The sequence below is a fragment of the Denticeps clupeoides genome, chromosome 1 (assembly GCF_900700375.1).
Source record: "Denticeps clupeoides chromosome 1, fDenClu1.1, whole genome shotgun sequence".
Lineage (NCBI taxonomy): Eukaryota > Metazoa > Chordata > Actinopteri > Clupeiformes > Denticipitidae > Denticeps > Denticeps clupeoides.
Genome location: NC_041707.1, coordinates 34,495,012 through 34,507,176, shown reverse-complemented (window position 1 = coordinate 34,507,176; position 12,165 = coordinate 34,495,012). Strand labels below are relative to the sequence as shown.

Here is a 12,165-nt window from a genome sequence, read left to right as displayed (position 1 = left end):
GAATGCAACAAAAGGATACATTTACACTACTCTTCAACAGATGGTAACATGCCGCACGCCCGATACCTGCCGAGCATCGCCATTAACAACGTGATGTAAAGCTAACATGCTAACGCTAACCCGTTCTGCCAGTCGTATAATGAACTGTCTTCTCCTTCTGTCTCTCCTCCGCATAGGGCGGGCTGAACCAGGAGCCGTGTGCCGGGCGTGACTGCCACTCAGGACCATGTCCGTGCGTGCCGCTAAAGGGCAGCAGGGTAAGAACTTTGTACTGTACCCTTAATGAATTACTTCTAAAAATGCTACAAGTTTAGCCTTTGGCCCAGAAGGCTTACAAAGCACCAAAAATCTGGACTTGTGCGATTCATTAACCCATTGTTGATTTGTAGCGCTCAGCCTGGTGCACAGTGGCGCAGTTATTTGCACTTCTGTAATTTGTCACTTTCAGCCGTTTAGGGTTAAACATAGAGTCAGGCGAAACTCCAAATGACCACTCTCGACAAATTGCAGGTTTTCTTTTTTCTTGTTTTCACCTGTTTTCTGTTCTTACATGCAATTGTTGGCATAAATGCCATTGTTAGTTTGTTCCCTAGTTGACCATATAAACAACAAGAATTTGCTGCTGTTCATTTTGAATTTGGAAGTGATGAGTGTATAGAAACTTCTGATGGCTGAATATCTGTGTATCTTCTGCAGTGCATACACAATCTATCTATGAATGAATAATTAAGTCTTAGTAGTCATAGTATAAACAAGGCTTTTGCACGTCTGTAATTTGTTTAAATATCTAGGGCTTTCGTTTTAGAGGAGCACCAGAGGAACTGAGCAGAGCTTGTGTTCAGGCTTATCCCACCTGTACGATCTTCTGGAACAATCGAGATCATCTGATAGGGGTTAAACAATTTCACGCTGTGGCACATCAGATTGTTATCATTGATGTTTTTTTTGTGATTTACATGAATGGACTGGTCAGAGAGATCTAAAGAGCCACGACTTCCGCGTTTGTCTGTTCTGATCTTACGTGTTCTGCAGGCTGCTTATTTTGTACTTGTATCAAATATACTCACAAATGTGGCTTTTTCACTATTGAGGTTAGGTTTAGTGAGTGGGTTAGGTTCATGCTTACATAATGGTTGCTAGACAAATATTAAAACATGAGCAATGGTGTGTGAGTGTGTGCTGACATCCATGTCCCGAGGAAGGACAGTCCAGTTAGCGTTTTAAACTGCAATCCTCCAGTGTCTTCAGGAGTTTATATTAATAATACTACGGTGCTTTTCAGTGATTTATTGGTTCATTTGATCGTTGCGCATGGATTTTTCCTTCCTTTCCTCTGGCCAACCTGGGAGTTTCACACACGCCGCTTCATTCAGGCTTACAGTATTTCTTGTACAAATAAAGGATTAAAGCTAGTGTTTTGATATCTGTCCCCTGTAATGCCAACGGTAAATATTTTTAAAGCTCCCTTTTACCTCCTGCCGGGTGCTTTGAATGATTTATTTGATTGTGTTTATGAACATTAATAGTTCTGCTGCCATTGTGCTCCATGTTGATATGATCATTTTATAGCGTTGATGATTTATGGGTTTGTAGCTCTTCAGGAAGAGTGGGAAATTTCAACCTCTTGTTCCTCCGGCTCCTCTGTTCCCATGCATGAAGAAGTAGTTTCCCAAATCAGCCTTGACTAATGTGTTTTTCAGAATATACTGAGTATGTAAATCATGGAGCTCTTTCTGTGTGTGTGTGTGTGTGTGTGTGTCCATATGTTATCGACCACATCTCCAGCAGCCAAAGCTTAATTTTAAACCTGACTAGCCAAACAGCAATTACAAGGGGAGCCCGTCTTAAACCCGCAGTCTGCACTAACCACTGAGTGAACCTTTAGTGCCACATGACACCCCACACTACATATTACGCCCTGTTCCACAGCCGCATATTACCCACAATCCTCCACATTGCGCCACATGTCACTGCAATCTAGCGGCTGATCGACAGACCTGAAACTGGCATTTTGTCAGATATATAACGAATACACACAAACACACACTTTGTTACTCATGTAAACACAGTTAGGACTGATCAGAGTAGCATTAGACATTAATATGTAACCATGTCCTGTTTATTTTTTTCAGATTTTTTTCCCATTATATGATTTTATATAATAAAATTGATTGATGAAAGGTGTAAAAATTCGGGTTTGTTTTGGCCTTGTTCTTGGTACTCACTGTCTATCTGAACTGAGCTGAACAATTTTTTTTCAACTTCCTCAGAGCTCAGTCAATATGATGTTTTCGGTGGTGGGCAGCATTTCTTCAGTCGAAACTTGGCATTTGCTAGAACAGATGTTTGCGATTCGCAGTAATTTGCCGTGTGTTTTGTTCCATCCCCTGTTCTACTATGTCTGAGAATGTCTGATTCTCAGTTGGCTTCTTCGGAACTTGCCTGGAAGTGAAGACCATGACTCAAGCCCATTGTGGTAATTTACTGCAGTGTGTGCGTGTTTGTGTGTGTTTGCATGCACTTGTTGTGAACATTTGAATTGACTTGTTTATGGCTCGTAGGTGATGGACATGATGGCAAAACACTGTGTTGTGGAGTTTTTCCACCATGAATAATGTAGAGATCCACACTATAAATCTGTCAGTGGTAGCTTGGCACCGGAACATGGTCCCGTATCCTCAGGTACCTCACTGTCAATAAAATTCCTCACTTATTCCGGCTTGTGTGAATATACAACCCATGATCAGCTGTGGACCTACAGGCAATGCCACTTTTCCTGCTTTGCATTGTAAATAATAGTATAGCAACCAGAGCCTCGGCGACTGAGAAAATGCCCCACATTTTGATTGGTAATTTCAAGTAATGAAATTGTCACGGCCAATCCACGTCCAGCCCACCAGAGAGCGGCAGACCAGCCGGGGAGACAGCGATCCGGAAACGGAAGTGAGATAGGGCAGCGGTGAGTATAAAATCCAGGTGACCACCGAGGAGACGCTGCCCGCTCTTTGTTGAATTTATTCCCAGAGACGCTAGTCTTCTTTACCCACGCCCGACTGTAATTTATGACCACGACCTTTGCCTGTCCCTGACCTTGCGCTTTGCCTGGCCCTTTTGTTACGACAATCTCCCATGTTACCCCACCTTCCTGCCATCCCAGACGGCCTCCAGTCCAACCTCCTTCCCTCGCCCCCTTCCCCGCTACTCCCCACGGACCCAGAGTTCCATCCCCGCTGCGCTCTGGCGTCCATGGCTAGACTCCCTTTCCAACTCACCTACTGCCTCGTTCTCCCCGGCCAAGCGCCGCCGGTCCTCCTCCCCAGCACGTCCAGTGTCCCCTTCCCATAGCACGACTTGTCTCCTCACTCTAAGCATGCCTGCAAATGCGTCCCCGAACTCGCACAGTGACAGAAATTCTAATGCAACTGCTGACGTATTAGACCCCTACAAGGTCGCAACAAAATTACTTCTCTATGTAATAGTTCTAAGTCAAAACCAAAACCTGCCTCAGACCAATACAGTACTGCAAAAGTACAGTACCACAATATCTTGTGCACTGGGTGCTGTGGTGTATCACATGTGACAACTAATCACTTTCATGAAGAGTGCATTGGAAGCCTCATTAAAAGACTGAAGCAAAACAGAACTACATCTATATTTGTGTGTGAAATACGTGTGATGAATTCTAGAGAGTTGCTCCATTATATCAAATTCAGACTTGCCTGGATGTAATCATGCTTTATTCCATATGTAACCTGTTGTGTTTTACCTTTGCTACAACAGGTTAAATCCCTCAATTGTTCTCTGTCTTCAGTGTTTTTTGAAAGCAAGTTCTGCTTTTGGTCCAGTGTGGGCCAGTCAGCATTAGTGTAATGTTAAGGTCAAACTTGTAGCCCATGGCTCACATCCCACAATATCACCCCATACAGCTCCGCGATTATGGTCCGGCGACACTAGGCGCAGACAACACACAAACTACAGATGTGTCACGTCCCTGCGGGCATGACGCGGCGGGTGAACGGAGAGGAGGACGAAGAGTGACGAGAAGACGTGGAATGAAGGACGCTTTCACCTGACATCACGAAACCGGGGTTTAATTGGTGAAGCACAAGACAGTGGAGACATCCGAGACGTAGACACTGGTGAACACAGAACATAACTTCAAAGACCTGACAGCAGACAGAAACGAACAGGGCAGCTTTATACAATTAACACAGGGGAAAACGATTAGGGAACATTTCACATGACAACAATGAAACTGGAGTAACCCCATTCCGGACCGGATCCTGACAGAATCCCCCCTCTTATAGCACGACACCTGGTGGGCCAGACGAAGCAGTCCATGAAGGAGGGGGGAAAGTCCACACACAGAGTCTGAAGGGTTTGACTGGACAAGAGAAATCGAGTGGAATCGATTCGAGGAGAGAAAGGATGAGATGAACGGAGAGGAATGATAAATGACTGAATGAATGAATGGTCCGGTATTCCAGATGGATGAACGGCGGTTCTCCAGCGCAGACGGCTTCGGGCCAGTGTGGTACCGGCACCTCGTCCGCCGTCCGCATGCGTCCGCCGCTCCCTGTCAGTCTCCGGCTCGCCCCGCTGAATGGCCGCTCCTCACCTTCAGCGCCGCCAGACACGGGACTGAGAGGCAGGGGTCGGGACCCTGCTGAACAAGAAGCCATGGAAGGCCAGGGACAAGGAAGCTGGCGGCGTCCTCCCGGCGAGTCGCGGCTCCTCCGATCTCTTGGTGCCGTCCAAATGTGGGTCATGTCTTTCTGTCACGTCCATGCGGGCATGACGCGGCGGGTGAACGGAGAGGAGGACGAAGAGTGACGAGAAGACGTGGAATGAAGGACGCTTTCACCTGACATCACGAAACCGGGGTTTAATTGGTGAAGCACAAGACGGGAGACATCCGAAGGGAGTAACCCCATTCCGGACCGGATCCTGACACAGATGCAGCGCTTCAGTTTCCTTGCTAAACGCAATCTTTAACCTGCAGCTGAATCTGTACAGGAGCAGTTCCCACGTAGACGGTAAATGGGTTGTGAAGCAAAGTCACCAAAGCGCTGTGCAATCTCAGCCCGTGCGCCTCCAGTGCGTCACATTGCCAGGCCCGAACAACAGATCTATACAAAGTGATCTCGCGAGACACGGCCGAGTCTGACACATGTGGTCTAAACGTTGCTTCATTTGGTCGACATTGTCCCACATTGTTCCACACAAACTCACAACTTGTCCCACATTTGGTCTGTTTGCATCTGGGCACCTCGCTTTCTGACTGGAGATCAGTTTCCTCTACAAAATATGTGAAGGTCAAGGAGTGCACCGACTCCCAAGATAAGACTCAGCATGGGACAGGTGTGTGTGTGTGTGTGTGTGTGTGTGTGTGTGTGTGTGTGTGTGTGTGTGTGTGTGTGTGAAAGAGCCATTTAATGGAAATATTGTAGTTCTCCACTTGGAACTCAACATTCAAACCAGCACTGGCAGCCATGGGCAGGTCTGAACAGAATCCGGAGAGGAGAATAGCAGAGGCAGGAGAAGGGTGAAAATAGAGAAAAAAAATGGCGAAGAGTGTGTAGCTATTCCGAGTTGTTGAGCTGCAAAATATTTAGAGAGGCTGTTGTCATCTGGCCGGGGTCAACGCCCAATGAGGTCCCTCTTCCCGTGGGACACAGAGGCCTCTTTATGACACCCGCAAGGTCCTCCAGCTAAGTGCAAAGAAGACAAAAACCCAAAACCATGTTGGAGTCGTTTGGACCAATAACATCCGTTTCCAGTGGGGTCAGAGGTGACGGAAGGCTGACAGAAGGGTTTGTTTTGAGGGGCCTTTCATGTGTCCATGGGGAGGGCTTTTGGGGAGTGGAAACAGATTCGGCAGGTTCTTAGAAACATGTGTCTCCTCTTTAAAGCCTTCGTTTTCAATTAGCGCCATGTTCATGACTGGGACAGTGTTTTTTTTTTTCCCACTCTGACGTTTTAAGGGTGGATCCAGGCTTCAACAGTTCCCAGAACTGTTGTGCTTGTAACGGCTCAGGGTGCTTAAACATTGATTTCAGGTTTGATCACTAGCGGCAAAGCGTAGTAATATTTGTGTAGTGATGTTTGGAAGATGCTGAGGAACTGAATACACGTGATACACTGATATTTATTTACTCTGTGCTGCCATGTATTCATGAAACAGTAGATGTTGGTCATATCTGACTGTAGAAAGTGATGGAAATCTATAGGTTTGACCAGAGGTTGAAAGTCACGAATTACACTTACTCACATCACTGTAATTGAGTAGTTTTTTTGTGAGTAATTTGTAATTTTCTAAGTATTTTACTTCATTGGAACAAACACCACCCCTAATGCTGTTGTATTCAGGGGCAGGGCACTTGATTTGATATCACAATGATATCATCATTGTGCTTGTCACGCTAGTTTGGCATGGCGAGGCAGGTTATCTGAAATGATGGCTGGACATGACGATGAAGAAAGACACCGGGCTGTAACCGGACAAGCTGAGCAGTGAATTCATAGCATTCGAAAAACAGTAGACGAGAAGTACCCGGAGGACCTACTACTTCCAGCCGAATTCTGTAGTAGGCATTCGATGGACACTTCACTATCCCATAAGGCAGCGGGTGAGGCGGCGTCATAATCGAAACATGGCGGGAACGGCTATTTTCAAGTGTAAAATGTAAAAATGTAATTGAAATGTAGTACCTACTCAAGTAGTATGCGATTTCGGACGCAGCATTAATTTATGTGCCAAGCATTTGTGTGTCCAGATTTGACCAATCAGATGGACCCTTACTATCTTTATACCCGCCTCCCAAGTAGGTGATACAATGCTATTGGCTAGACCGGGCCATGTAATGTTAATATTCATTTTTATTTATGTGAATGTTGTCAATATGTTAGTGTTTCCACTACATTCCAGTTTATTTGAGGCCTGTACACTTTGTTTAATAGTATTTTCTTATTTAATTTTTGTTTAATAATATTTTTATATAAATAAAAAAACAGGCAAGGCAAGGAAATATTTTGTTTAAAATATGCTCTTGTTTTAAGACACTCTTGATGAGTGTATGGTTGCATGTAAATAAAAAGTAATCTTTGAAAGCAATTCATATTGTGTTGGCAGGTCTATGGTAACAGCAAACCAGAAATCAGAATATCTGCTGAGGGTTTTAAGTCATTCATAATGTTTTGAAGTCTAAATATTTGCAACTTCCTTGACATATTGTTTCTTTTTAGCCTGAATTAGAATTAATTAGATCAGATGAATATATATTACATGTTTATTTTAGAATGATCATTACATATATAAATGATTTTTTAATAGCTAATAATAATAATTTAAAAAGCGTTTCTCTAGGGAAATGTTATATCGCAATATTCAACAACAATAGCGCATATTTTCCCAATATCATGCAGCCCTACTTCAGATACAACATGAAAGTGAAAAAGTGAAAGTGATTGTCATTGTGAAACACTGCAGCACAGCACACAGTGACACAACGAAATGTGTCTTTTAATCCATCACCCTTAGTGAGCAGTGGGCTGCCATGACAGGCGCCCGGGGAGCAGATTGTGGGGACGGTGCTTTTGCTCAGTGGCACCTCAGCCACCACTGACCCAAATATTAGGAGATCACTAAGACCTTGGATTAGGATTTATGACTTTTTTACATCAAGCAATTGAAAGCAACTAGCGTTGCGTACAAGTACATTTTAAATTAAGTAATTTTTATTTTACTGAAGTAGATTTTTAGATGGGTACTTTTACTTTTAGTAAACTTTTACTTTTTTAAGTAAAACTACTACTGGGTGGTAGTAGCCTAGTGGGTAACACACTCGCATATGAACCAGAAGACACAGGTTCAAATCCCACTTACTACCATTGTGTATCAAGACACTTAACCCTAAGTGTCTCCAGGGGGACTGTCCCTGTAACTACTGATTGTAAGTCGCTCTGGATAAGGGTGACTGATAAATGCTCTAAATGTAATAAAATGTAAAACAGTAAATATACTTTTACCTAATTTTTACAATACAGATTTCTTCATTTAAATGTGTTATGTGCCTAAATACAAGTACGTCCAACAAGGCCAATTTGATATGATTACAATTATGCACTTAGTTGGGGGTTGATCACATTAGTAAATGTAATTAGTCATCGTTATCTTAGCCTGTGTGCATCCAAAGTGACTGTTGAATCACTCTTTATTCCCATAATGGGCCTTTTTTGAGGTTTTATGTCACATCCCTCCCCATCCCAACCTTGACCCCACTGTTTCCTCCTCCTGGTAATAGCCTTGAAGTAAGATTACCAAAATCTGCTGGGAGGATGATGTCTTCCAGATCCAGCGAGGTGCACACATTGTACATTTTACAGGGTTTTTGTTCTGCAATCAAACACATGTTTGGACGCCCTCCTCTGTGGAGACTACATGGAGGTCACATGAAACATATTTAGTATTTTTTTTAGCAGGAGAAAGTGATGTATGTTTGATGAATCAGTTTTTTGAAATGCTGCCATCGCTGCAGAGGCTCAGTTTTTGGTTGTTCATTACACGTGTGTTATTTCATAATCCTGTGTCTTACACGAGCCATAAATGAGAAGGTTCGTCCAAACTTTTGACTGGTAGTATATATCGATATTTACTGTAGTGCACCAGATCTCAGTGTGAGTTTGAGTTTAGTGACTTAAGAACAACATATCTAACAGTATCCATGAACAACATTTGAAATATCATGGGTTTTCAGCTTTGTTTTTGTGAAAACATGTTTGACATTGAAAAACATACTTTCTCTTGAAAAAACACTTTCCCATCAACCTGTTACATGTCTGACACATGAAACACTTAAGAATAACTGTTTCTCTGAAGAAAAGTTTGAATGTCAAATGTTTTGGGCTTGTTTCAGCACTCTAAAGTGCTCTAAAGTGATTTTCAGCGCATGTAAGGCCTAAAAATGAAACTGTAAACTTTTTACAACTTTCTTACAACATAGAAACTTCATTTTCCAACACAGAAACTTGAAGAAATCAGTATGTCCCATGTGTTTTCAGCTTGGTTGCTGCAAAATCCAGCAATTCCGTTTCTTAGGGACTCTCTCAAGCACCAAGCTCTTCGAGCCATGACTCCTCTTCCTGTGTGAGGATCTCAACTTAATCTCATCAGATGTAGGTCTTCCTAACCTTCTTTATCCCCTTTTGAGATAATGTTGAGTGCTGGCACTGTCACGCCTCCCGCCCATGTTTTTTTTCTTTTCATCACTTTTCTTTTCATCTCTTTTTTGGTGAAGAATCCAATAAACTCCTCATCTGGTTCTGTACACCAGACACGTAGTCCCCTGTACTATAGACTACACACACACACACATGCACACTGTGGTTCTGTGACAAACACACACTTCCATAAACATGTCCCCTTTTATCATGTCTCTTTCCCACCGTATTTCAACGGAGTCTCCCTAAGCAGTCTAAACAACACGAAGCGGTTTGCTTGGATTAGTCCAGGTTTGCCCAAACATGGAGCAGAGGTTTCACACAAATTGACGTGAAGTTAGAAAGCAGTGGGGACCCCTGCCTCGCTATGACTTCCCTTACTTCCTCGATGCTTTAGTGCAACAAATCTGTTTTTTATAAGTTACAAAGAAAAAAACTATTTGGATTAGCAAAGTCCCCTTCTGTAATTATATATCTCCATCTCTGATCCAACTGCTGCCATTTTGGCTAGTCACATCACAATTACATTTGAAGAGTTGTGCAAGTGATCACATAACTGTAATGTTGGCAGAAATAAGTGTCATATAATGAGTTTATTATACATATACTGAACCCATTATATATTTAAAATTATATCTGCATAGACAGTTTAGTCTTCATTTTGAAGACATGAAGAATAAACTGTCTATGTAGATATGAATACAGTCCAGTCGCATGATCGCAGTTGTTTCCAGCTGCTGGTCCCACAGAGCAGTAATGGGGCGAGGAAAACTCTCTCCAATGAGGCTTTAAACAGGACGCGTTGACCGTTTGAACTAGAATCGGTCACTAACACTCAGCCTCTGATGTTCAGTGACCCTCGGCTCACCTTGTATGGGCCACGGTAACCACTGACCCTGAACTCAGCCGTGTAGGCAGTGACAGGTAGATTGTCTGGTGACGAGTGGTTTTCTTCAGCTCCTGCCCTACATTCCCGCCTTTATCCCAATTTACTCGTTCTGTCTGTCTTTCTTTTTTTCTTATTTACATAATTAAGTATTTATTCATATTCAGATTATTTTGGTAGTTTGTGGGATTTTCTGTTCTGACATGTGGTTTCTATGTGTGTGAGGGCGCCTCCTCCTGGAGAAGCCGCAATACAAGTCTCTTTTCTTCTCATCAGAGTTACTTTTTTTCAACGACATGAACAATGCTGTGTGTCATGTGGTTTGTTGGTGGCTACAAGGCACCTCGATTTTTTTTCTGTTTCCATCCAGACGTTCCAGGCTGGGAGCAACTCAACTCACAACTCAAGTGCCACAGGCTCACTTCAGATGTTTTAACAGATCTATGGTTGCAACTGTACCTGTATATTCAAAGTCTAATCCTAACCCTACCCTTAAACTTGACCTCAATTTTCATTTTATTCAGTCTGCACCTTATATAATGAAGCATATTTCTTAGTGGTGATCAGCAAATATTGAAATATCCAGAAATCATTAGGAAGTGAATGTAATTCCAGTTTAAACATGGTTGTACTGGTACACCGAGAGCATCGGGAGGATCTGTCACCAAGAACAAATAAATCAGTCTGATAAAAATCACAGCGATCTCTGGCTTGGCTATAGGGGTGAGATATCTGAGCCTGAAGCGAGAAGTGTAGAACACAGGGCCTCCCTTTCAGTCTTATTATACACATCCCGACCCTCCATGACACTGGAGGCTTGATTGTGAAATCTCTGCAGGCTGACAGGGGACAATAAATATACTTTTGTGTCGTACGTTTTCAATACGGAGAATGTAATAGTTCAGACAGGCTGGGTGGGATTATCGTCGTAAACACTGCAGATAACAATCAACCGTGTTAGGTGGACGGGAAAGTGGACCTGTTAACAGCGAATTTAAACGAGCCAATAAAGAGTAAGAGTTGGTGTGGAATGGCCCTCGGGGAACAATCTGACGCTTTCTCTCTAATGTGTCTGAGCCACCTCCACACCAGCGCAGGGTCTCATTCAGCTGGGAGTGACGTCCCAGACACGCACCTCCACTCAGACACACAACTTTGGGCGAGGACGAGGAGATGTCGACGTCTGTGGAGGTGTGAGTTTTAATCAGACACATTTTTATTGATCAATGAAACAGAACATTGTCAGTTACAAAACCGTCAATGCAGTAGCATATGTAGTATACAATTATTTAAACAAATACATAAAGATTGCACATAAATATAAAATTGGGATAATTAAACTAAAATGAAAATAAACTTGAAGACCTGTAAAAATCTCTGTACACTGGACAGGGACAATAACTGATAAGATGCTTCAAAGTGGCTGTGCGCGAAAGATGAAATGACACACATGATGTTATGTAGTAAACAGAAATTGTCAAATTGCTCATCAAAGTAGCAAAATGAAGATCAAGAGAAACATACTTTTTGTTGCTTCTGTTAAAAAACAACTTCATCACAGTTTCCGTAGCCTCCACAGAGTATGTGTGTCCAAACTGGGTTTACTGGTTTAGGGGAGAGGAGATGGTTAAGTTTCTGCAGAGGTTCTGGGGATGTTGTATCTTCATAGGTGAGGAGGCTCTGATGTCTCATGTTTTTTTGTTTTCGTACTTCTCTTTTACTTTAAACTTTTATTTCACTACGAGTGGAAGTGCTGAGTCAGTGTGTGTGTGTGTGTGTGTGTGTGTCTACAGCGTTTCATGCCTTTGGACCCGGTCGGTGATTTAGGGCTTCAGGACGAAGGATCTGATTGGAACGGAGGCATTACATTATCAAGCCCAAATCAATCAAGCGCCCTCCACGCCGCCTACCCTGCCCGTCCTCTGATGCGAGGCCGAGTGTCGCGCTGCGCCGTGCCCATCAGCCCTGCCAGTGAGCACTCGGGGTGACAGGCAAAATCATCCCCCCGGGGCTCGGTGCCCACAAACAATGGGTCCCGCTAAATCCCCGTGCCCGGCCCG

The 12,165-nt window shown here is 43.3% G+C and overlaps 1 protein-coding gene across 5 annotated transcripts in view; it reads left to right on the top strand.

Annotated features, from left to right (window-relative positions):
* The window catches only part of col4a6 (collagen, type IV, alpha 6), a 76,183-nt gene that overhangs the window by 38,626 nt on the left and 25,392 nt on the right, over positions 1-12,165 (top strand). For 4 of the 5 annotated variants that reach the window (XM_028992526.1, XM_028992554.1, XM_028992545.1 and 1 more), the window contains exon 4: positions 177-257. In XM_028992526.1, the coding sequence (XP_028848359.1) occupies positions 177-257 (81 nt within the window). Of the gene's footprint in view, positions 1-176; positions 258-11,199; positions 11,297-12,165 lie in introns of those variants that run through there. The other variant, XM_028992562.1, reaches the window with a different exon arrangement.